Genomic DNA, 26,486 nt, shown 5'->3' on the forward strand with positions numbered 1-26,486 from the left:
GAGGTCTGTGTTTGCTTAAACATCGCCGGGATATGGCAGCACTCCATTTTTATTGTTTACCTTTTGGTCTGTTTGCTGATTGATCCCTCGAGTGGGGGGTCAGCGTTTCGGGCGAGAGTAATTAATTTTGCTTTTTGATTAGTGCATGGCAAAAAGGAGAATCATCAAATTGTCACGTAATTATATTTGTGTTAATGATGTTTCGTGCCAGCCGTAAAAAGTCAATTAATATTTAGGAAAATGAACAATTTAGATTTGACATCAACATCAGCGCCATTGAAAGTAGTCGATGCGTCGGTATTAGGCAAGCGGACTACTTAATTAAAAAATTGCTGGCCGCAATTTTATGCATGCTGTGATTTTTAATTTTCATTGAAATTGCAGTCGACTCCCAAAATCTGTATATTTTATTTTTATTTTTTTCCATCATTTGTATTACTGATTTCTGCTTCTGAGAAGTCATTCAACTCGCGGCGGGCACGCGACTTAAAGCCCCAGTCAGATGCCAACTGATTGCTCCATTAAATTATATAAGAGTTAAGTGGCTATTAGCCGCTATTTAAGCCAGAAACAAGTTTTCTTTTTTTTTTTTGCTGGTAGCAGTTCCAGTTTACCCAGCGTGACGGAGTCTTCGCAACAACAACTGTTGAAATGAACAGCATAAAGGTGTGAAGTAGCTACTGAATATATTCATATTACAAATTGAAGTAAATTGAAAAACGTTTACTTATTATATATATATAGTATACTTATTAAGCATTCGTTTTACATTCACAATATATTTAAAGGTGAATTTAAAGAATTTATGATAATTATTGTTGTTTACGTTTTTACGGCGTTTTACTTTGCAAACTTTCGTTCACTTAAGTCAAGAAGTATTACGCATACGCCACGTTGGAGAAGTTGAGCACACGCTACGCATACGACATATTGCACGGCAATGTTTGACTTAAATGGGAGCAAGCCAACCATCTGTATGTTGTATGTAGTTATACGTACGTGCTGCATGTATTCCATGAGCACGCAGGTGGTGCCATGACATTCAAGTCATGGCTGGAATCGTGCATACTTCGATCTGTGAAGTGTGTACCTGCATCAGTATGAATTACTATTAATGGCGAACAGAATAAATTGAATTTCATTGCCTGACGACGTCAATTAAAAGCATGTAAAACCGAATTGCCAATGACGTTTTTAAAATGCAGTCCAACCATCAACGACGAAATGGCATGGGGGCATCTCTTAATGAGTCGGCAAATGACTGATAAAATGGCGAGGCAATATGAAAAACGTTAAATGGTAGCCTTTGAGTTGTTGCTGCTGTTGCTGTTGTCACTGACATCGAAACATGGCTCACAAAGTTACCCAAACTGTCTGAAAACATTGATAAAATTGGCAATAATGATTCGCTTCGATTCGATACATTCGATTTGCCAGGCTTAATCACCAGCTATTAAGCGAATCATGCCACGAGCTTTTTCCAATGTTTAAATATGCAGCATATAATAATTGTCAAAGCAAAAGTTTTTTAATCAAACTTACTTGCCGAATTTTTAATCAAATTACAACTTTACTCACAAAGAAGCCGGAAATGAAAATTATTATAAATAGTTGAATTGTGCACTCATTTTTTTGTGTGCTGCTTAAACGTAGCTGTGTCTACACTTATACGTTTAAACAAAAATCCCATTAGCAATTATGACTTTCCTTTTGCCGCCAAGTAGTTAAAACTTGAAAGCAATGCGCGCTGCCATTGACTGGGTTGCAGGGCTTTTCTTTAAGACCGACAACAGTTTGTATGGCTGCACTGTTACCATATATACTGGAAGAGCGAGGATGCTTTAGCTTTGCCTCATTTCCAGTTTTTACTTTTGAAGTTTTTAATTCTTTGAATCTTAATGACTTCTCGTAATAAGTTTTCATTTCTCGTAATTTCTTAGGTTAATAGAATCTTTCCAGCTTGCTGCTGCAGCTGCCGTGTGAAGTAACTATAAATGAAATGACAGTGGGCACAGCCCTCGCATTCATGCGAACTGTAATGAGATATTAAAACTACTAGAAATTAATTAGAATATTAAACGAAACCCTTCCTAAAACGGATTAACACACTCGAAGAGTTACAGTCAATTATGCTGACCGAGCTATAATCGAACCCACTGTACATTGAAACTTTGTGTCGGCAGCAAAGAGAGGCAAAGAAAAGTAAGCCATTATTATTAAGTTGACACAAAGTCAGTCAGCAGCAGGAACAACGTAGAACTACCAGGAAAAACGCAGACGATAATAATAATGACGACGAGGACGGCGATAATGTTGGGTCCTTTAGCCTGCCTGACATTCCTATGGCAATGCTATCCAAAGGGAAGCGCTACAAATGCATAAAAGTCTACTTCATAATACGCAGCAGGACCTCAGTTGACATTTATGTGAACCGCGTGCTCTCGCTTTAAGTTACAAAACGACTAAGTAGAAAAAAAATCTAAGCCGACTCGCAAGAAGTCCAACTTTGAGCCGCGTTAAATACTTGGAACGGACAACTAAGCCCACATCATCGTCGTCCTTGGCTGCAGCTAATCATAAATTCAAAAGCGGCAAAAGTGCAACGCAGCTACAATTAACTTATTAAATGGACTTTGGGGCCACAACAAAAGCCAAACGGGCAAAGGAAGCGACAGCGCAAAGGAAGTGCGCGTGCAAATTGTGAAAATGAAAGCGAACGGGAGGCGTCAAATTGACCAACGAAGAGTGAGCTGCTGTTTGCGGAAAGCAGAGTTAGTCTAGTTAGTTTTTCACATGGGTCCCTCTGACATTGTCTCTGCCACTGCGCCACGTGGCGTAATTTATTTAACGGCGGCATCTTCAAAGTGCTTGTGCTTGATGCCTGCTGCTGCTACTGCTGTCTAAGCTCTGGTAAAGCATCCTTGATTGCCAACGACATTTGCTAATTAGCGAAATTGATTTGGAATTTATGATGCGCAAAATAGTAAGGATCGTTGGAGATTGCCTCGTTCTCTAATTGAAACTTAATGTTTTGCATAGTTCTTTCATTAAACGGGCAGCTATTTATACAATTCAAATCAAACGCATTCTTTTGTTGCATATTGCACATACACAGTTATTTCAACACTTCCTATTCTCCTTTTGCAGTTGTTGTGACATTTTGGCAACATAAAACGCACTGGCGCCAAAGATGACGCCATTCTCGCAGCTCGACAAAATGGCGACGACGACGACGGAAATACGCTGGCTCTGCCGATTGCTGCTGCTCGGCGCTTGCATTGGCGCCGCCATAGCTCGAGGTAAATATAACGTTTAACACAACATATCAAAATATATCAAGTCACAATTTTTCACTCAATATATTATTTAAGCGATCTCTACAAATACATCCCAGTTACTTGGGCTCTTTATCAAATATCAAACGACCAATGGCTTGATTTGAAATACAAGAATGGGAAACACTGACCATAATTTGGTTCAGCTTGTAGTACCGATATGATATATATCATTCCAAAAAGACACATTTTCAATGCCAGGTTTAAATGCACTTATTCGAGATATCAAAGTGCAAAAACTAATTATCTGTCGAAGTCACACTGGCAAACAAAGGCACAATGTCCTTTTTGCTGCATTGTGGCCTACAGATAAAAACGCTTGCAAAATATTATTAATTAAAATGTTAAAATTGCGCAAAAAAAATGTTGTTGTTATGTTCACGTTCACTGTATAAAATGTTGGAATTGTTTTTGCTCCAATTATTATCATTTTTATGTGCGCTTATACCCTGAAAGGAATTTTTAGTCTCTGACAGTATTTTTATAATATACTTAGTTCTATGTACGTGCCTTGCTTGAATTTATTTAATCTGCATCATGTCATATATAATATAAACTTTGTATAATATTTTTTGAATTAAAGCTCATTCCACGCATAGTTTGACCTCTTAACAAGTTTTAAAATGTGTCAGCACAGTATCAATTAAATTTTAATTGAAATGTGCAATAAATATACTACGGGATTAAGCAATTTGCACAATGAACAACGCAGCTCACAAAAAAAGGACAATAAACTCAGTTCAACAGAGCTGACTATATCCTGCCATTGAAATATGAGTGACAAAATCACATAGGGAATGTCAGCAAGGCTTACGAGGCCGATTCAATAGTGACAAACTAAATCCTTCGTCTCGACACTCAACCGCATCAACCACAGCAAAACCCCAATCAAAGCTGTCTCAACTGGTGTATATCCTGTATAGACATTGAGCTGAAATTTTTAAGAGTCTGAAAGCAACAACTAAAATATTCTTTGTTGACTTAATTTTGTAGTAAATTTCTCTATATCTAGTACAGTGTGACTTCTATAGAAAATCTAGACACACCCAATTGTATCGATTGGAGGGTATAAAATAGCGATGAAAAATCGAAGAATAAAATAGAAAAACCATATCAGAATTCCCTACATACTAACCTACTCGCAAATACATATCAATAGCACAGAGTACTCGATGCCTAGCATCAAAAAATAGAAACAACTAAGATTTACACAGGCGCTACCGACTGCATAATACTTATTCACTACTGTGTATTATTCACTACTGCTGTGTAATATAAAGTTTTTATGGTTTGATTTGATATAGATGAATAAAATTCAAATTTCAAATCTATGAGAGTCTAGCTGATTGTATCAAAATACAGACGGACATTCCATGAATCCAATATACTCACTTAATTCAATGAACGAGTATGCAAAATGAATTTGCGATGCAACGAATGCGGATCACGTGATTGCCATGGATATGCCATGGAATGGCTGCCGCTGACACTGCCACTGCTGCTGCTATTCCTGGGTGACGGTGGCCAACAGCTCATGGCAATTTCATAGCCATATTGCGACAATTTTTATTAAAATTTAGAATTTTTCAATTTATTTAGCACTTCGCTCGGACGCCGCCTGTTAGTGCCCGCCATGCTTCGACTCGACTAGCGTCAACTCGCCATGACTCTCAAGCTGCTGCTTGCTTTTTGATTTGTTGCAGCTGCGGGAAATTGGTCAGCAAAAAATGGCAATGGACACCGTACGTGATTTGAATTTAGTTTGTCCATCGCAAAAAAGTCAACATTTTGTTGTCGTTGTTGTTATTTAAGCGAAAAGCGATAGCCAGCTTAAATGCTGCCTAACCCACAAGTGGCCAATGGGAATTGAAATTGAATTAGTCATTTCAATAATAATGTTCCCAACTACATTGCTCCTTTGCATGTTGTGGTATTCAGCTGGGCAAACGTCCGCGCTCTGCAAAGGATCCCACGCGCAAACAGACAGCTCCCCGGGGCAGGCACTGAAGCACAAGGAGCAGCAACGACACAGGGTTTGCCTCCTGCTACTGCGCGTCGCAATCAATGAAATGAAATCTGCAGTTGCACATGAAACAAGTGGGTGAAAGGCAAATTAGAAATTGCAAAAATTGCCATCAGGCCTTCATTGTTGCTGTGGCTGTTGCCACTTCCCCTTGCTGGCTGCCACCATAGTGATGGCTGTCAACACGCTGATAAGTGTTGCAGCCCTAAGCAGTTGCCGGGAAATCCTCGTCTGTCTTTCCGTTCAGCCTCCGCTATCTATTGACCCAGGCAAATGCTGATTTTATTATGACAAATGCGCAAAGTCAACGCAAAAGCTGTCGCACTCCCGTTTTTTCTTATCTTTTATGTACGCTCTGCCTTCAAGCAAAGCAGAAGTTCATTTAATAATCCTTAAGTGCTACTTAGCCCACCTCATGTGATCTGTCATTAATCATTGATGATACTCACTTCATGCTGCGATCACAGCTCGCCATAGCCACCGTCTTACACGTAATTTTATTTGCCTCTGCCTTGGGCTGTGATTTATAAAACACAGGCACCACAACTTATGCGGCTGACTGTGAGCGGCTAATTGAAAATGATCGCACACCAAAGGCAAAGATAGGCTTGCAGCAGCAGCTGCAAAGGAACGATGTGATAGCTGCGCTTAACTTAAGTAGACATTTAGTTGGCATTGCAGTAACGCCCATAGAGGGTGCGACGGGCATGAGCATCCCGAAATCCTGCTAACAATCTTGTTGGCACAACTTCAACACCGATGCAACAAGGAAATTGCTAAACAAACCGACTGTAAATCGAGATTGCAACCAGTTACCTCTGCCGCTGCGGCTGCGCAGCTGTCAGCTCTAATCTAAATAAGCGATTTGTCTGCGCATAACTTTTGCCTTAACCGGATCGTTGGCCGGGCTTCAGAGGCAAGCATTGCCACTGAGAGTGTGGCTTGCAACCAGCTGCTAGGTAGGTGTTGCTGCCGCACTGCCTGACTAAATAATAATTTGTATAATTTATTCCACGGAACTCTTGCCAGAAGTTCAAGTATTCAGTTTTCAGGAATTTGCAGCGCGATAGCTTCTTATGGCCAGCTGTCTGGTATTCCGCCTCTCTAGTCTCAGTTCAACTGATACTCTTATAAATAATTAACACGTGCATAACTTCCACTTGGAGCTGCGAGTCTGAATTGCAGTTTGAAGCTTGTTTTTGTTTTTTTTTTTTTTGTAGCACTTTGTTGACGGTTTTGAAGTCAGATAAATTACATGGCATACGGAAGACCTTTGCCCAGTGGCAGCTGCTGAAGATGCATACGACTATTCTAGTCTATTGTATTCTGTCTGCTTTTGTACAAAGCGTACTTAGGTTAAGAGCTTCCGTGTCCTAAGGCCAACCTTTTGTTGTTTTTCACACCTGAAGATTTGCCTACAAAATTATTAATTTATAATTATAAGCACAATGTTATTGACCTTAACAAGTTAAGCCTGCGTTAACAATTCACAGGCCACTGTCTTAGAATTTAATTCTTTAAGTACTGCTTAATAGCTTTCCAAGTTCACTTAAGTATAAAGCAACTTTGAATTTAAAATTAGCCTCCGATTATCTAACAACAGAGACAACAATGCTTCAACGACTTTGCTCTAATACCATAAATTAAATCATTGTCAGCTATTAATTTAATCAATGCCTCAAACGCTGTTAGTCACAGCGTTTATTGTACACATCAGTTTATTGTACTGCTATTATCGGCGTATCTATTACATAGCGAAAAACAATAGACGTATAGGTAACCAACGAAACAGCCCCGAACCCGCTAGACTACGCAGCACTCCTCAGTTAATTTAGCATTCTGCTGCCTGCCAGCGTATTCGAAAGTAACTGGGCGTGGCATGGGAGTTTGTGTAGTTGCCCTACACTCCTACTTTCACACACACACACACACACACACACACATACACTTAAGCACACTAACACACGTGCATGTTCTGCATTGTATGAACTTGTTGCTTTTGCTGTTGTAATTGTTATTATTCTTGTGGTATTGTTGCAGCTTAATTGAAAATATTGTAAGTACAACTTTTCCTAAGTATGGGTGTATCAGCGTGTGTGCTTCCTGTGTCTCTGCGTGTGTGTGTGTGTGTGTTTAGTAATCGCCTGCAGCGTTTCGTTGCGGCGTACTACAAATGAAATTAATTGAATCCCGCGGGCTGTACACAGACTCCCGCTGCCTTCAACACAGTCATTGTTAAGATTGTTACTGAATGGTTAGCATAGGTACTCATACATGCAAATATCTAACTTTTCACGCCTAATAACTTCCGGCTATTGACGTTTCCCTAGGAAATGGCCAACTTTGCTAGAAACAAATGAAATACATTGTTAACATTGAGCATACCCAAGTAGACTGCAGTGTCAAATCAAAAGCTGTTAAAAAACATAATTGTGATAGTTGAGATGTGTTGGTGGCAACTATGATAAGATTGAAATTTAATTAACGAATTTTAGTTTTATAGTTTATTTTCATTTTTACTGACAGTTCAACGAAGTCAAAGCTTTTTACTACTTTAATTTTACTTAACAAATAAATTGTAAGACTAACAAATGGTTTTCCATATAAATTCGATTTAGTATTGAGTAAAAATGCATTTGGAGCTTTGCCAAATATTTGTCATTTCCTTTTGCTAAATAAATAATTTTATATTCAGCATTTAGCTTGTGCATGGGATAAAATTACTTTCAAACAATATTTTCAATCCATTTAAGTATTTAGCAAGTATGTTTTTGATTTTATAATTATTTTCATATATATTAAATAACGCTAGTGTATAACCTTTTGGTCAAAAAATATACAGCTTGATTATCTTTATAAGACATAAACATTTATGTTTATTAATCAATTTGAAGACAGAGCTAAATAGCTTGATTAATATTGCATATGCAGCAGACATATGGCTACACAACATTAGCTTGGCTGGCAAATTGGATTGCAAACGCAATTCATTAGATGGCCAAGAACAACTTGTTTAATACAGTGAACACGCCCAAAGGCCTGACACAAACTGACTGCTAACATGCCATAATCCCATGCCAAGAACATAAAGTAACCAAGCATAAGCAGGTCAGGCACAACTCCAATGATAATAATGCAGCCGAAAGAAATAAAATAAAGTAACTAAGCGCTAGGCAACGCACATATATGAACTCTGCTGGGGCTAAGGCAGTCACGAACCTGGACGCTGGCTACAACCGATTCTTGGACCTTTGCCTTCAGCTTTGCTTGTTTGTTGGACAATCGGTTGTTGTGGGTGAGGCTAAGACGACGATACTCTCAACTTTGTCTGAAAGCCTTTTCGCTTCCGGCTTTCATTATAATTTTGAGCAAGGCGATGTCTCGGAGCGTGCCTGTATCCTTTTATGAGTCATTTGCCATTGCTGCTTTTGTAGTTGTTGTAACTGTATGTCTACAATATGCAATTAAATTAAATATTAAACTTAATTACACGAACGAACTAACGCGTCGTGCAGCACGCAGCAGTTCGAGCAGTTGAGCAGTTGAGCAGTTGAGCAGTTGAGTCTTGGGATCGTTGAGTCATCGAGTCGTCGACGCGCCGACTCCTCTCATCTCAACGGGCCTGTCCAATGTGACAACGCTCAATAATGCAACATGATTGTAAGAAGTAATGAAAGTCAATTGTAACGTAGACGAGACCCGGTCGAGAAAGACAATGTCACTGGCTCTATTGCCAGCCATAGTAGGTCAGGTCGTTCGCATACAAAGATTTTTGCCCTTCAGCTCGCCTCTAACCGTAATGGGAGTGTTGCTTATATTTTGCGCAGCTGCCTCCTGCTGCTTGTTAATTGAATTTAATGTAGTTTAATTGAGACGAACGTGATTCTAACTAAAAGCGCTTTATGTTTAATTTACCAGCAACCAGGCAAGCAGGCACTCATGGAGGCAGGCAGGCAGGCAGGTATTCCGTGCCATCCCAACTACTTAGTTGACACGACAAGCACTGAAGCTCTTAAGTTGTTGAAATTCAAATTAATTGCTGCCAAGTCAAATATAATTTCCATTTAAGTGTGCGACAAAAAGCAGTTCAATATTAAATATCTTTTATGGCAGCTGTCAGCAATTTCTTACCGAGTTTATCTCTGAAAATGAATAATGCATGCCAATGAGGATGCTTGCACACTAAAAAAAGACGACTGTGTCGCACGCTGCGTATGAGTAATGTTGTCGGATTCGGTGCACTGGTCACTGCAATGTTTTCAAGGACACTTCCAATATTAAAAGCTGTTCAAGCGCAGCACAGCGCGAAATTCAAACGCAGCTGCCGCATCGCATACCAAAATCTATAATCGCAAGCTAGCGGAGCAAAGGGCAAAATAGGAGCAGCAAACAGCAAACGGAATCTTCAACAAGGACATCTGTTGGAATTAGCGTACAGTTTGCTTTTTCCATTCCAGGCTTCATACGAAGCAACTGTCACAGCATCAGGCGCACTGTCATCTCTCACAGAATGTCAGAAAAAAGTCAAGCTGCATAATAAATTGAATTTCTTCTGGCTGGTCATTTGGCGCATCTAATGCCGCGCCAAAGACCCACTTTTAAAAGAAAAAGAAAAACAGAATCCGTTTAGGTAATCAAGCCAACTGTTCCCAACTGTCAGATACTCTGCTTAAACAAGCTACACACCTGAGCTGAACTTCTCATGTCGATTTCACGGACATATAAAGAGGAAAATTTTTAAATAATTTACAAAATAGTAAAACGTAGATGCCAATTTATAAGATATAAATATAATACATCTATAATACATATACTTGTGGAAAGTATCCTAAATCAATTTAGTTGATCAGAATATTTATGAATAGGGTATGAAAGGATTTTCCCTTACTTCTTCTGCTCCCTTCATCACGGTCTCTCTATTTTTTTCTCACTATCTCTTGGTTCTCTCTGTCTCTCTTGGTATATCTGCCATAAAACTGTTGACGCCATCCTGGCCGCACACGTACGTTGTTCAACATAAAGTTAGCGACAAAATGCCACCAGACGCAAATGAAATTATACCAAGCCCAGAAGTAGCAGCAGCAACAAGAGGAGTAGTAGTAGTAGTAGTAGTAGTAGCAGATGCCATGGGAGCGACAAACTTGGACAGCAGCTCAAATTCCAAATATCATATTTACAACATGCAACTACTTGTACAAAGCGAAAATAGCTTCCAACTCGCCGGAATGCAATGGAAAAAGTCAAAATGAAAACTGACATCTGAATTCTTTTATTTTGTCTACGTTGGCATTTACACAAAAAGGGAATAGGATGAGCTGGCTTATTGTGTTAGTCTGGCTGCAAGGCAAAGAAAGGTAATCAAATCGCCGCTCAGGCTCGTCACGAAATTTGTCAGCAAAAACGCATTGAATAATAACTAAGTCCAATTATACGCAACCGAATTGTTAAATAAGTTTTGATATCTTTAAATTAGCATAGCAAGCATGCCTTAGCATTGTAGATAATTTCCAGATGAATTCCAATCTTAATGTTTTGACATTTGACAGAAAAGCTTCAACAGTTTTTTGACTGCAATCTTCTTGTTTATTATATCGTAGATAAAACCTTACAATACATATTTAAATATGCAAAGAATAGGACAATATGCCCAATAAGCTAGAAGCTACTCATATGTAGTATAAACTAAACTACACGCAGATGGATAGATGTCGGAAATTAAAATTAATACAGATCACTAAGATATATAGTTATACACTTGCCTTTGAATGTATCACACATGGCAAATTCATGGTTTTTTGTATTACACCCGGGCAGGGTATCTAGTGAGCCAACAGCGAATATTTTAAGCTTTAATAACTACATTTACTATGCCATAATGTGCTTTAATGCTGCAAATTGAAATTTTAACGCAACGCACTTACACACATTTAGGCAGTGCCTTTCTCGCCCCGGAACATGGCGCATCCAAAACTATTTGCGGACATGCTCTGCGGTCAGCCAGTGGCCTGGGACCCGTTACGCCTGTCGCCTGCTGGGCGCCATATAAGTTTGCGGTCGCTCCTTTTATTTCAGTTTGCATAAGTTCTAAAGTAAACATCATATATAATTAAAATCACAAAACGGTCAATTTAGACTCAGCAAGCGCCATGCGCGTACTCTGCGCAAGTAATGGGAGCTGTGTTTTTGGGTCTCGTGCATATTATAATATTTCCATTAAAATTGTATATTTTCTTTCCATGCAAAGTGGCTTATGGGATTTGTTGAGTTACTAGAATTTTAAGTATTTCTGGAAGTAGTCAGCGAGTTTTTCAAATCAGTTATGTTGCCACCAATTAGATTATACACAACAAAACTCTTTAGTATCTTATATAATGCAAAGGCGACTCAAAGCACATATCGAGTAAAGCAAGAAACTATCAGTAAAGTCTTGGATAACTGGGTTAACAGTTTACGCCCCTGCAAAGCTAAGTAATCTTCCATAAATATTACTGATTATATTGATCGAAATTAAATTACTTTTTATATGACAAAGATAATCCGTTCACACGACTTTGGGCTTAAGCATTAAGCAAATCATATCTTTTCTTTTTGCACAGGAGCTACAAAATTTTTAATAAATCCATTTTAAAAGAAAAACCTAAAAAAAGTGGAAATTTTGCTGAGCAGGAGTTGTGAGCTACACACATTTGCCATAATTAAGTTTTATGGGCCTTGGATTTGGCAATTTTGGCAGAGTAAATGGACCTGTATGGTTGAGAGCACGCCGTCAGGCCATAAAGCATTGGCTTTGGCTTACATGGCTCCAATAAAAATCGCATAGTGACTGATGCAAATTTATGCCAATCCCTAGTGAGGTCTAATTTTTAGACGCGCGTTTACAATGTTTTTGCCAGATTTGCATGCCGCAACAACAATTTGGTTTATAAGGCATGTCGTCAAAAAAATTAAAAAAAAAACATGGTTGTGGCCAATGATGTTGTGGGTACGTGAATAAAAAAATACACAATTCATTTTCGAAATGAATTTGTTCCGCTGTAAGGGCCATAAATGCATTTAAATTTATTGGAATGCACGACAGCAGCAGTATAAGAAGAAGCAGATCCCAAATACAGATAGAAAAAAAAAACGCTCACCCATTGAATGACAATAAATTATCAATTTTATTTTGACAACGCGAAAAATCCCGCTTCGAGAGAGAACGTCGAGCGCAAAATGTCAGACGAAATTGAGCAAAATATATTCAGGCGGGGCATTTGTGACAGGAAGTTTCAGTTGAATGGTTTGTTCCAGCGGCCGGTTCTGAATTGCGAGCACATATCCCATATATATCTGCATGTATATAACGTATGTATCCTTTGACAAACGTTTGACTGAAATGCACTCCGCCAGTGCCGCTGGGCGTGACAATATTAATTTATATCTTTAATCGCTATGGCCTCCAACTAAATCCAACTTACATACGACTATATCGCTTGACTTTTATTGCAGACATTACATCTTCGTCAGTCTATGGACGCAGTGCCCCTGATGATGTCGCCTTCTATTGCCCGGAGGAGGGCCTGTTTCCCGATGACTACGACTGTCGCATCTACTACCGCTGTGAGAAGCGTTCCGAGCATTATATCAAACCATACATGTTCGCCTGCAAGGAGGGCACAGTCTTCTCGCGTACCCTCCAATTGTGCTTGCCGCCAATGCTGGCCGGACGTGGAGAGTGCGAGCAGTATATAAACGAAGTCGATGTCAGTCAGGAGACAGACAGCCAGCTGCCATTTGATGGGCTCGTCAATAACCAGAATGGACATAATGTGATGCTTAATAGCGGCGTCACACCCGCTGCCGCCTTGGCGCTGCACACCTATGCTACTGCAAATCAGTTGCCCACAAATTATGGACTGACAGGCTTGAGTGGTGTTTCAGTCATATCCTTTTCGAGCTCATCATCTTTGCGCTCTGGCGGTGAGGAGGGTGTGTCGTGCGAGGATGATGGATTTATGAGTGATCCCATTGACTGCACCGTGTTCTATCGCTGCATCTCCAATGGACGCGGCTATAATAAAATTGGTTTTCGTTGCTCGGACGGCACCGCCTGGGATGAGTCACTACAGTCCTGCAACCATATAATTAAAGTTCGTGCCAATGGCGGCTGTCGCAATCAGGCCGCCCCACTGAGCGATGAGCAGAGCTCGACACAGTCATCCCAATCGAGCTATCAGAATACCACCTCGTCCTCATCTTCCTCCAACAGTCAGCAAAGTTCATCGACAAGCTCCTCAACATCATCCTCGTCTAATAGCTCGACGTCTTCCAACAGTTCGACAAACCAATCTAGCTCCAACCAGGAGTCATCTACATCGAGCAGCAATCAGCAATCATCAAACTCAAACAGCAATCAGTCCTCCAGCAGCACAGAAAGTTCCACCAGCAGCGCTCAGCATACCAGTTCGGAATCTTCGAATCAAAACTCTGGAAGCAATCAATCCTCCAGCAATAATCAAAGCTCTGGTAGCAGTCAGTCTTCTAGCAACAACCAGAATTCCAGCAGCCAAAGTTCCAATAACAATAACCAAAATCAAAGCGCCAGCAGTAACCAATCTTCCAGCAACAATCAGAACAACCAGAGCTCATCAAACAATCAATCTTCCAGTGGCTCCAACAACCAAACTAATCAGAATGTCAACAAACCTGCATCAGGTGAATGCGTGGACGAGAACACGTACATACCAGATCAAAAGGATTGCGCCAAGTTCTACAGGTGTCGCTTAGATGGCGATGGTAATTTAGAGATGGTGCCATTTACCTGTGGTCCTGGCACTGTTTGGGGTCAAGAGGAGAAAGTTTGCATTTTACCTAGTGAAGATCAAAAGAAGCAATGCAATATACAATCTAGCTCTTCGAGCAGTGGAAATAATCAAAGTGGCAACAGCACTTCCAGTGGCAGCAATCAATCTTCCACTTCAAGCAATAATAATAACAACAACCAATCTAACAATGAGCAAGGATCATCAACATCAAATAGCAGTCAGCAAAGTTCGTCAGCTAGCAATCAAGGCTCATCCTCATCATCAACCTCTGGCAATCAGAGTAGCAACCAAGGCTCGTCATCTTCATCTTCTTCAAACTCCAGCAATCAATCTGGTCAAAACTCCACAAGTTCTTCAAGCTCCCAAGCGACAACAACAAAACCCCCAACTCCTGACGGCGAGTGTGAGCATACGGAAACGTATTTGCCTGATAAAAAGGACTGTGCGCGCTTCTACCGTTGCGTGGATAATGGAAATGGCGGATTTGATAAGGTTGCGTTTGATTGTGCACCGGGTACTGTTTGGGATCCCGACTCAAAGGGCTGCAACCATCCAACAGATGTCCAAAAGGAACAATGCAAGGCTATGGCCAGTGGAACAGGCAGTTCATCAAACCAAAGCTCTTCCTCTAATCAAGAATCATCCTCTAATCAAAGTTCATCCTCGAATCAAGGATCGTCATCCAATCAAGGATCATCTTCCAATCAAGGAGCATCTTCAAATCAAGGTTCAGCGTCCAATCAAGGATCTTCCTCTAACCAGGGATCGTCTTCTAATCAAGGATCATCTTCCAATCAAGGATCGTCTTCCAATCAAGGATCGTCTTCCAATCAAGGATCATCATCCAGCCAGGGATCATCTTCTAATCAAAGTTCTTCGTCGAGCCAAGGATCGTCATCTAACCAAGGCTCGTCCTCCAGTCAAAGTTCGTCATCCAATCAGGGATCATCTTCTAATCAAGGATCATCTTCAAATCAAGGATCATCATCTAACCAGGGATCGTCTTCCAATCAAGGATCGTCTTCCAATCAAGGTTCATCGTCCAATCAAGGATCTTCCTCTAACCAGGGATCGTCTTCTAATCAAGGATCATCTTCCAATCAAGGATCGTCTTCCAATCAAGGATCATCATCCAGCCAGGGATCATCTTCTAATCAAAGTTCTTCGTCGAGCCAAGGATCGTCATCTAACCAAGGCTCGTCCTCCAGTCAAAGTTCGTCATCCAATCAGGGATCATCTTCTAATCAAGGATCATCTTCAAATCAAGGATCATCATCTAACCAGGGATCGTCTTCCAATCAAGGATCGTCTTCCAATCAAGGTTCATCGTCCAATCATGGATCCTCATCCAGTCAAGGTTCATCGTCCAATCAAGGTTCATCGTCCAATCAAGGATCTTCCTCTAACCAGGGATCGTCTTCAAATCAAGGATCATCATCTAACCAGGGATCGTCTTCCAATCAAGGATCGTCTTCCAATCAAGGTTCATCGTCCAATCAAGGATCATCGTCCAATCAAGGTTCATCGTCCAATCAAGGTTCATCGTCCAATCAAGGATCTTCCTCTAACCAGGGATCGTCTTCAAATCAAGGATCATCATCTAACCAGGGATCGTCTTCCAATCAAGGATCGTCTTCCAATCAAGGTTCATCGTCCAATCAAGGATCCTCATCCAGTCAAGGTTCATCTTCCAATCAAGGTTCATCGTCCAATCAAGGATCTTCCTCTAACCAGGGATCGTCTTCAAATCAAGGATCATCATCCAGTCAGGGATCATCTTCTAATCAAGGCTCATCTTCCAATCAAGGTTCATCGTCCAATCAAGGATCATCTTCAAATCAAGGATCATCCTCTAACCAGGAACCAGCCACAACAACAACTCAGAAGCCATTTAAACCGGCAGAGAAATGTGAGAGTGAAGAAACATTCCTAGCTGACAATGAAAATTGTTCGAAATTCTATCGTTGCGTTGACAACGGAAAGGGTGGCTTTATGAAAGTATCATTCACCTGCCCACCAAATACCATTTGGCATCCCGAAGCCAACAGCTGTAACCATCCATCGCAGATTGACATGCAGAGTCTGAAGTGCAAGCGAGTCAACAATAACCAATCTTCCACTTCATCCACCACAGAACAAACGACATCTTCAAGCTCTCAATCTAGCAACAATATAAGCTCTACAACATCCAGCTCAAGTAGCTCTAGTTCCACACCGTCACCAAAGCCTTCTGGCAATTGTAATGTTAATGGTCAGTTCCTAGGAGATGATAAAGACTGTGCCAAGTTCTATCGCTGTGTGGATAATGATAGAGGTGGATTCTATACGGTAGCCTTTTCTTGTCCCCCCGGAACTGTATGGGATGCTCAGATTGAGGCTTGTAATCATGCCTGGGCCGTTAAAGATAAAAGCTGTGGCAACAGCGTCACCACACAACGGCCAGTTTCAACCGCCACTACCCCTAGTCAAGGTTCATCGCAATCCTCTGGCACAACAACATCAGCCATAATACCGACAACGCAAAGACCAACCCAAAACCCGAGCACAACAACAGGAAAACCCTCAACGCAAAAGCCAACTACCCAAAAGCCTGTTACGCAAAAGCCAACGAGCTCAACTGCAAATGTGAAGTGTACATCTGAGGGCTTCATTGGCGATCCAGACAGCTGTTCTAAATTCTATCGCTGCATTAGCAATGGCAAGGGAGGCTTTGACCAGGTGGCTTTCCATTGTGCCGCTGGCACAGTTTGGGACCAGGACCTACAAACCTGCAATCACGACTTGAATATGTGCAACCCAATACCTGAAGATGGCCCAGTCAATGCTACAACAGAGTCTGATAAGGGCCCATGTGACAATACCACAGAGCAGCCTACTTCTACAGCTGTGCCAGTGACAACGAACTCACCTATCACCTCGGAGCCAAATACGACAAATGGTCCAACTGAACCAGCCACGGAATCAACAACAGATAGGCAGACCACAACCAGTCAACCCACAACTAACCAACCCATAACTAACCAGCCTACTACAAGTGTTCCATTTGAGCCGACAACTACTTATCAACCTCCAACGACGCTATGGACAACGACAAGCAAACCAACAACAACTGAAAGTCAACCCACATCATGGACAACGTCCACTCAATCTTCTTCAGGTGAAACAAATCCTCCAACCACAACGATAATGCCCGAAACTACAACCAAGGTGCCCAATTTACCACCTGGCACCGAGTGCAAGGGCGAAGGATTTATGCCTGATCCCAACAATTGCCGAAAATTCTACAGATGTCAAAAAACAGGTGACTCATACTCGAAGCATGAGTTCATGTGCGCAAAGAATACAGCTTGGAATGCAGACATACAAACGTGTGATCATGCGCAGAATGTGCCGGGATGTTCAGGTCAAACGGAAGCTCCAAACGAGACAACAAATCCAACCGTAACTACAACCGAAATTACTTCAACAGAGCCAACAACAGTACCACCAACGAAGCCAACAACAGAACCACCAACGAAGCCAACAACAGAACCACCAACGAAGCCAACAACAGAACCACCAACGAAACCAACAACAGAGCCAACAACAGAACCAACAACAGAGCCTCCAACGAAACCCACAACAGAACCACCAACGAAGCCAACAACAGAACCACCAACAAAGCCAACAACAGAGCCACCAACTAAGACAACAGAACCACCAACAAAACCGACAGAGCCACCAACCAAACCCACAGACTACACGGAGAAACCAACGGATACTCCAACAAAACCCACGGACTATCCAATCAGCAAGCCAACCACAGAAATGTACCCAGGAACAACTGGATTTACAACATCAATGCCAGGCTATTCTCCAACTACCACTGAAGAAAATACTGGTACTACTATGGAGCCGTCAGTCAACTTTAAATGTCCAGGTGAAGGTTTCCACGCTGATCCTGAGGATTGCAGCATTTACTATCGCTGCACCAAGAACAAGGATAATTATCAAGTATATAAGTTCCGTTGTCCAAAAGGCACAGTTTGGGACACGTCGCTGGATACATGCAACTATGCCGATCAGGTATCAGGTAACTGCTCCTCTGGCAGCATGACTTCAACAACAAAACCGAGTGGAACAACAACACCATGGACAGATATGCCTACAAGCACAATTATACCGGTGACAACACTTAAGCCAGAAACAACAACCAACACAGAAACTACTACAGGTGGACCAGTTGACACGACAACTACAAATAAACCAGTGGAGGTAACTACAAATAAGCCAGTGGATACAACTACATATAAACCAATCGAGACAACTACCGAGCAGCAACAGAAACCAAATCCTGAGCCGTCTAGCAACTCAAGTGCTCCCTGTCCACCAACTACTGAGGATCAAAGCTTGTTTGTCTGCCCGTCTGGATTCCGTCGGCATTCTAAACAATGCGGAGTCTTCTACCAATGCAATGAAAACTCAGATTCGAATCTGAATATTGTATTATTCCAATGTCCCAATGGTACCGTCTATCAGGAATCATCATGTCGTTGTGCCAAGCCGGGACCCAATGACACCTGCTACAACAAGGGATCATCACGCACACAGCTGTTTGAGGAGGAAGCGCAACCACTTAACTTGGCAAGTATCTGATACTTATAACAATTTGCGCATTTTTACTAACCTAAAAGGTCGTCTTTGTTTAGGTGCCAATTCATTCGACAGAGCCTCTTTGTCCAGAAGAGGGACACTTTGCACTGAATCAGGATGAATGTAGCCAAGTATTCGTGAAATGTGGCTACTCGCAGCAAACAGGCCACATCGAGGGACAAATATATCGCTGCCCGCAAGGCTTCGCCTATTGGAATGTCAGCCGTCGTTGCGAGCCAGCTAGAAAGCTTAGCAGCTGCATTCCATCTACATACAATGTGGGCGATAGTGTGCCTCTGGAGTGGGTCAACATCGGACACAGACGTCGCAGTCTGCGCATCTAAAACATATACATACATTTTAATAAATCGATAGCGTTAATATAGAAATTGTAAAAGGCAATCGCAATTGTTTGCTGCGCACGCTTCCAGATTCGAGCAGCTTGCGCAGCAAATGACGAGCCAAAAGACTAGCTTAGGTTTTAGTGCAATTACAATAAGTTTCACAAGGGTTAACAATAACAATTTCTGGTGATGGTGCGATTAAATAAGTTTTTTTCGATTTCCTGTAACAGTTGCATAGGCACAGCCTTTAACTATATGCACATGTTGTTGCAATTCACGCAGTAATTGTATTTATATTAAATGTAACGTTCTGAACGCCATATTTAGCTTAGACTCTATGCTTAAAGTTTATAATAAATTAAAACATATACAAAAAGATTTTACACAAGCTGAGGCTTAAGGTGACTACTGTTTTTGTTCTCTTCTTTTAACTATGATCCAGTCATTTCTTCTTCTTTGCGACGGGTGGCGCTGCCGGATTCTCACCCTTATAGAAGTCCTTTAGCAACGACATGGCTTCATCAGCTCGCACACCGCCCGTTATGTTGATCTGTTGTCCTACCACGGCGGCAACGTCTATAACTGTCTTGCCACCGAATCGATCATTCTCGCAGCCATAGATGATCTCCTTGACGGCAAGCGTATGCAATGCGGCAGAGCACATAATGCAGGGCTCCACAGTGACCACAACGCTAATCTCACTGAACACCTGGCGTGCCGGCAAACGTTTCTCCCGACAGTAAGCCAAAGTGGCATCGATGCATATGAACTCCGCATGACGTGTTGCATTCCGATGTACATTCACCTCGTTCCCGCCACGTGCGATTACCTTGTCATTGTGCACAAACACACATCCAACGGGCACCTCGCCTGCGTCACGTGCTCGCCTCGCTTCTACAAGAGCATCCTCCATAAAAGTGGCCATTTCTCATGGAAATATCTCGATTTATTAGCGGACAAACAAAAACAGAATAGACTACGACGCCACGACGCAGGCAAGCAGAAAAATAAGCAAAAATCAGCTGTTCACACCGTATGATTGGCAACTCTATAGCACCAGTGTGACAGCACTGGTCATAATTCAAATATATATCTTTATGCCATTACTTGCATTTATATTTATTTAGCTAAATTTTTTATACCCTTACAAATCATTGCATAAAAAATTGTTAATATATTTTTAACAAGGCACAAGAATATCAGTAAAAATCAACTGCTCAGTCACTGTGTGGTTGTCTAGTCAACTAGTGAGAATAGGGTAACACTGACCACAATTCAAAATCTCTTTAATTACATTTTCAAGCATACAAAGGCATTAAAACATTCGAGGAAATTCACATTACTTATAATAGCCTCAAGGCATATTTCGCATATACTTGATAAGATTTTCTTTTTCCAGCATAGCCGTCGCCTCTTCTGACCACTTAGTATTGTTGGGCACCCGCGGACTTGGGTGTTTCAATCGAATGACTTTTGCGGTTGATTTACAATAGGATGATCTCCTTTTTAGCTCCATCTCAACCCATGCTCCCACTGCCACAACATATTGTGGCCGCAACAGCTCAAGCTGTTTCTCCAATGCATCCAAGCACTTATCGCGTATCAGTGTTTTGTAAGTGCCTTTCAGGTGGTCAGGTGTGATATTGTTACCATTTTTATCAAAAAACGCCAAAGGACACAAGTTGTGAACAAAGCATTGTTGAAAAAATATATCCAAACTTCCAGCCAAACTCTCAATTAGACTCCACAAACGCAACCCACTCTGCTCCTCACTTCCGAAATTTAAGCCAGTAACAGGTCGTTTAGAGTGCAACTTAGGTGGTTGGTGCACTTCGCCAGAGATTTGCATCTTATCACGCACGGTGCCCACGTTCCCAAAAGGTATCTATATATATATATATATATATATATATATATATATATATATATATATATATATAAATATATATATATATATATAAATATATATTTATTTATTCATAAATATATTTACATATACACTTACGCCTGTCTGACACATGCCCTTTGGCCCAGGATTTATGCCAATGAATATGACTTTTTTGGTTCCATTCAAGTACTTTTTTAAAAATGCGCAGTGCAACGATGACGCATACTCTACAGCATTGTAAGCACATGCAATTTCCGCTGGTAACTCAATCGTTGATAATTCTTCATTTAATTTGCATTCAAATGTATAAAATCGTTGGTCAATTGACTGTTGTGGATCCAAAGCTGTTGTTTTCGTTTTCTTTATATCTAAAGCTTCCGCTTGCTTATCAAGTTTGCGTCTCAACATGACGAGACGATATGTAATTTCACTCTTTCATGGATAGATGTTCACACCGAACTGTATTCGGTTAACAACTTGTAATAAATATTGCAGCATTTAATTCGTTTAATACACATTTTAATGCTGATAGTTTGAAGAGCTGCCACCTGGTTGACTTTTAACAGCGCGCTGTTAAGAAATTAGCGGCATAAATACAAGTTTCATTAGTAAAATAAGCGATGTAATTTATTAAATATGTATAATAATATTGAAACTAAGATTGATTATGTGTGAAGCTCTTCAGCTTTGCTTCATTGTCCTTCACAAATTTTGTCTTAAAATCCTTAATATTCTTTGATATGTTGGTCTTAACAACAGTTCCAAAAATGTTTAAAAATTGCTCCACCTGGAAGAAAATCAATGTTTTTTAATACCAAACATTGTTTGTTGCCTCGATGTCTGCACACTTACGGTTAAGTCCTTTTCTGCGCAACCCATTTTAACAAATTCACATTGTGGCGCGTGTTTCAGATGCTCCTTCCATGGCTCGTCCTCGGCCTCCCAACCATCTAGGGTTTTGGCGCACACGAAGCAAGTAGCTGTATCATTTTCACGCGTGGTGCCAGTCCAATAAAACCCCGCTTCTGCCATCTGCACGATGAAATACACATTTAGAAATATATTGCAACCAGTTTTACAATTCGCTTGCCTTGCTGATGCTGCATGTTGACTTTGATGAAAAGGGCCAATCCTTAAAACTCTCTACTCTATGCTTTTCAAGTAAATTAAGCTCTCGGAATCTTTCGAGCTTGGCATCATCCATTGTACTTGTTAAGTCCATTATTTAGTTTGCCTATTGAAATAAATAATTTCAAATAAATTGTGCACACAAAAACAACAAAGCAAATTGAACCAAGCGTAGTGCGTCGTTCTTGCTCTATGTCAACTCTATAATTTTCTGTTAGTATAACATATTTGGAAGTTCCAAAATGAATCTTGGTTAACAGTACCAGCTGAGTGTAAGCTTGAAATTAAATATCGAATTGTTATTAACGGTCGCGCTGTTTAAAAATAAATATTTAATGAAATATAGTTATATTTCTTACAATATAAATTGATATATCGAGGTCTACAAAATGTTGATTAATTGTTACTGTCAATGCTTTTTAAGACAATTATTTACTTAAGTTGTATGTAAATGTACATATCACGTATGGTACAGCTGAGTTTATTGTACTGAACTGAACTACAAAGTTCAGCTAACCGTTCAAAAAAAGGAACCAGAGCTGGCAATTGTCAGCACTAAAATTATTGTAACATATTTATCGTTTTGCCGCCACAAAAAATAAGTTGAAATCTCGAATAATAAATAAATATTATTTACAATGCCCGCAGATCAAATTCAATACTCTGAAAAGTATTTTGATGACAAATTTGAGTACAGGTAAATATATCATAGACTTAAAATAAAAACATTTCTTTAACTTTCGATATATAACTTGCAGGCACGTAATTCTGCCGCCTGACTTGGCCAAGCATGTTCCCAAATCGCATTTAATGACGGAAACGGAATGGCGCAATCTAGGTGTTCAACAAAGTCCTGGCTGGGTGCACTACATGATGCATGCGCCAGAGCCGCATGTAATCCTATTTCGCCGCAAACACGTCGAGGAAGAGGCATCCACATCGCAACCGACAGCGGCCAACAATGTCAATGTTTGCGCATAATTGGACGAACTAATGGAAGACGCAGACGAGGCAGAGGCTAGTAGATTTGGCATCGAGAATTGTTAATGTTAAACAGTATTCAATAAGATTGGGAGTTTATCATCAGTAACCTTGATGTAAAATATGTTTACAATAGGATAAGGACACACACATTTTGATACATTGTTACAATTATAGCCCTAAGTTATTTGTGGCCATTCAGTCACACATATTTAAAAAGTCTTTCAACGAATTTTTCCTTAACTTTATTTACCTAAAATATAAAACGTACGCCATGTGTACAAATTACAAGTAGTAAGACTAACATTCGATAAAAAAACTTTTTGCTAATGATAGCAACGCCAGATCGCAGGTGTTATGTGGTCCGCCCAATGCTCGTAGCGCAGCTCACAATTCCGTCTCGCGTAATACTCCATGGAATATAATGAGATCATGACGCCATTGCCGAAAACAAGTGTAAACCATACACAAATGTTGCCAAGTGTCTTAGGCGCGCTGCGCATAAGAAATACCAACGCTACGCCGATAACTCCAAAAAACATAAACATGACAGGGAAAAATAGTTGGAGCCCGAATCCTAAGACCTGTTCGTGTACTAGCGCCGATATCATAAACACCAGCAATGAGGCAACCACTTTGGAGCCCTTGAAAACGTAGGTATATAAGTCCCTGTAGACGTACTCGTACAGCCAATCATGCACTACCACGTTCCAGTTACGGTAGTATCCATCATAGGTGTGCGACGTCCACCAATCCTTGTAGAACATGCGATCCCCGAAGCGCAGTAACTCCGCCGTGAAGTTCAGCCATGAATGAAGAATCATATAGAAACCACACAAAAGTATTACAGCACTCGGCAGCATCATGCCAAAGATCTTAACAATTAACTGAGAAGGGCCCAGCGCTTCCTTGCCAAACTGACCAAAATACTCGCGGATGTGGCGCTCGTGTATAAAGGCATAGAAGAAGGCAACAGCCACGATCTCCATGAGTCGGGAAAGCGCGAACTTCCAGCGTATTTGTTTCGTACGCGGATAGTTATCTCTGTAGATTAGGGTGGGCGCAAACAGAAAATATACATAACAATGCAGGGGCGGCAAATAGGGACGAGCATCTTTCAACTCTACGTCGGTCTTCTGCTTGCCGAGCAGCACCCTTGCCGCGTTATATCTCACATATGCGTGCATTTTCATCAGCAACCGGGTACTCTCCAGAAGCAACACACAGGCACTGACAAAGGGCAACTGGAACTTAAGGCACAGCGACGTGGAGACATAGCCAAACACCAACTGGGCGCTAATGTACATAATCAGGCAGCTGTTCGACCAAAAATGTTGCAGGGATTCTAGTGAATTGTAGAAACTCCATTAGAATTTGGCATAATTGAAAATATTTTTAAACTCACTGTGCGACTGCAATTTAGAGCGCACCAGCGCCCATCCTTGGAATGCATAGTAGAGCGCCAGGACGAAGACATGCTCGAGTAGCCAGACCCCAAAGACCCAGTGTATGCGCTTGAGGCCACTACGGAACGTGCCGAGACCCAAATTGATACGGCCCTCGACAAAGTAGTCATAGAAAATGACGTTTAGTAAAAACATGACCAGAATAATTGAGAATATGTGATAGATGGTGCGCATGTGCTCCACCTGCAGCAGCACCGTCAGGTACGATTCGCGCGCCACGAATACCTTATCGGGCAACTGACGTCGCGTTCTTTGTTGTGGTTGATCTTGTCGCCACTGCTGCGGCTGCTGCTGCTGTTTTGGCGTTGCTTCATTTTGGGCATACGCCCGCCCATTTGGGCAGTCGCTGACGTCAGGTTTCGTTGCTGGCGAAAGTGTTTGCTGCTGACGATTGTGCCAAGTGGCGCTTGCGTTGGTGGCCCTGCTGACGGAGCTGTCAAATTGGCGAAACTCGTGCGCGCGCAACTCCTGTTGTCGTATATCCTGCATTACGTCCTCTATCATGCAGGACAGTCGCTGCTCGAAGTCGCACATTATTTTGGCCTGAAACTTTTGCAGTTTGTCGCGCAAAAAGTGCATCTGGTCGACAGCACCTTCGATGCGTGGTTTTCCATCTGTCCTTGACTCCTCGGCCATGACAAACTGAATTTTGATTATTTCTGACACCGTGCACTGTGTTTATCACTATTTCCCGAAGAGCTTTTTTATAGCAAACCGTCTGCTTCAGAAGCAATTTGAACAATGTGCCGGGAGTTCCGAGGCTCAGTTGCTTTTGGCTGCTGTTGTCAAACGCATGAAATGATAACGGCGCATTTGCCCAATAGTCAGAGGCGTAGGTACTGAGGGTACTTATGCACTGAGAAATGACGCGTCGCCGCTGTCGCCTAGCATCACGAGTCTGACGCGTTCTCTTCTCTCTCTCTCTCTCGCTCTCCCTCGTTCTATCTAGCGCTCTGTACAAAGTGCATTATTGTTGCTGTTCTTATTGCTGAAATAGTTTTGCTAAGTACATTACAATTGAGACATAAATTTGATTGCTCGCGCCTTAATCGACCCGATTAGCTGTCAACGGCACTTGAAGCTTAATCAATCGGCCGCCCGTCCGTCTTACGAGAAACACATGTGGGTCTATGATTCTGATAACGCCATTGTTCATTGGCCCGGGTGCACTTGCACTCGCCATCGCGCCTCCATAAAGACAAATATATGTAAACTTACAAACAGGCATACATATGAATGTGCACATATAAATACGTACATATGTTTGTGTGCATGTCCATACTCGGCACTCAATATGACGCGGTGCGATGAGATTTCCACAGCGGATTGCAAAATGAATTAGGTATTGCAAATGATTAAGAGCATACGTACATAAGTGCGCTTACATACACATACATATAATAATTTAATAATAATATTGTACTTGAAAAAATTGTATAAGTCTAATTGACAACATATACACTCTAATTAGAAGGTTGTTGTCTAAATTAATGAATGGGACAAATTCCCTAAGGGGATATTTTGAGGGATTTTTTATTTTTAAATTAGAAGTCCAGTTGCACTAACGACTAGTTAAATCTTGAAGTTCGATAAGCGAATTTATATTAATGATATATATACTAAATATTAACTGAGTTCTATATACTAAAAAATATAATATAATAGAAATACAATGACTGGCAACAGAAGGACCAGAAATGCTTTCGCGTGCACTGCTATTTTAAATTAAAATATTTGAAATTCTTGATAAACATGAAGTTTGTTGACTAAATCATATATAAACAACATTTTGTTAATTCGCTCTATACAGAATGTTAAAAGCGCTGGCTTTAATGAAAGCTATCGACTGTGTGTGTGTGCATGTGTGTGTATTGCAAATTATAAA

The 26,486-nt window shown here is 41.0% G+C and overlaps 6 protein-coding genes across 6 annotated transcripts; 2 read left to right on the forward strand and 4 right to left on the reverse strand.

The window, feature by feature from the left end:
• The first annotated feature begins 3,190 nt into the window (after nt 1-3,190).
• LOC111601444 (serine-rich adhesin for platelets) lies at nt 3,191-19,264 on the forward strand. Its single transcript, XM_023318020.2, has 3 exons — nt 3,191-3,299; nt 12,748-18,785; nt 18,851-19,264. The coding sequence occupies exons 1-3, from the start codon at nt 3,191-3,193 to the stop codon at nt 19,136-19,138; spliced, it is 6,435 nt and encodes a 2,144-aa protein (XP_023173788.2). The 3' UTR covers nt 19,139-19,264.
• Nucleotides 19,265-19,331: 67 nt separating this feature from the next.
• LOC111601396 (tRNA-specific adenosine deaminase 2) lies at nt 19,332-20,161 on the reverse strand. The gene has a single exon (XM_023317940.2). The coding sequence runs from the start codon at nt 20,061-20,063 to the stop codon at nt 19,581-19,583; it is 483 nt and encodes a 160-aa protein (XP_023173708.1). The 5' UTR covers nt 20,064-20,161; the 3' UTR covers nt 19,332-19,580.
• A 207-nt stretch (nt 20,162-20,368) lies between these two features.
• LOC111601474 (single-strand selective monofunctional uracil-DNA glycosylase) lies at nt 20,369-21,573 on the reverse strand. Its single transcript, XM_023318059.2, has 2 exons — nt 21,144-21,573; nt 20,369-21,023 (listed from the first exon to the last, which is right to left on the reverse strand). Exons 1-2 carry the CDS (start codon nt 21,432-21,434, stop codon nt 20,493-20,495), a joined length of 822 nt encoding a protein of 273 aa, XP_023173827.2. The 5' UTR covers nt 21,435-21,573; the 3' UTR covers nt 20,369-20,492.
• A 56-nt stretch (nt 21,574-21,629) lies between these two features.
• Nucleotides 21,630-22,373, reverse strand: LOC111601475 (baculoviral IAP repeat-containing protein 5). Its single transcript, XM_023318061.2, has 3 exons — nt 22,117-22,373; nt 21,879-22,058; nt 21,630-21,813 (listed from the first exon to the last, which is right to left on the reverse strand). Exons 1-3 carry the CDS (start codon nt 22,246-22,248, stop codon nt 21,682-21,684), a joined length of 444 nt encoding a protein of 147 aa, XP_023173829.1. The 5' UTR covers nt 22,249-22,373; the 3' UTR covers nt 21,630-21,681.
• Nucleotides 22,374-22,714: 341 nt separating this feature from the next.
• LOC111601476 (cyclin-dependent kinases regulatory subunit) lies at nt 22,715-23,357 on the forward strand. Its single transcript, XM_023318062.2, has 2 exons — nt 22,715-22,851; nt 22,913-23,357. The coding sequence occupies exons 1-2, from the start codon at nt 22,793-22,795 to the stop codon at nt 23,133-23,135; spliced, it is 282 nt and encodes a 93-aa protein (XP_023173830.2). The 5' UTR covers nt 22,715-22,792; the 3' UTR covers nt 23,136-23,357.
• A 103-nt stretch (nt 23,358-23,460) lies between these two features.
• On the reverse strand, nt 23,461-25,460 carry LOC111601473 (sterol O-acyltransferase 1). The gene is made up of 2 exons (XM_023318058.2): nt 24,541-25,460; nt 23,461-24,480 (listed from the first exon to the last, which is right to left on the reverse strand). The coding sequence occupies exons 1-2, from the start codon at nt 25,235-25,237 to the stop codon at nt 23,462-23,464; spliced, it is 1,716 nt and encodes a 571-aa protein (XP_023173826.2). The 5' UTR covers nt 25,238-25,460; the 3' UTR covers nt 23,461.
• Nucleotides 25,461-26,486: the final 1,026 nt, after the last annotated feature.

This window comes from Drosophila hydei, unplaced genomic scaffold (genome assembly GCF_003285905.1).
Source record: "Drosophila hydei strain 15085-1641.00,03,60 unplaced genomic scaffold, DhydRS2 tig00000063-arrow-pilon, whole genome shotgun sequence".
NCBI classification, from domain to species: Eukaryota; Metazoa; Arthropoda; class Insecta; order Diptera; family Drosophilidae; genus Drosophila; species Drosophila hydei.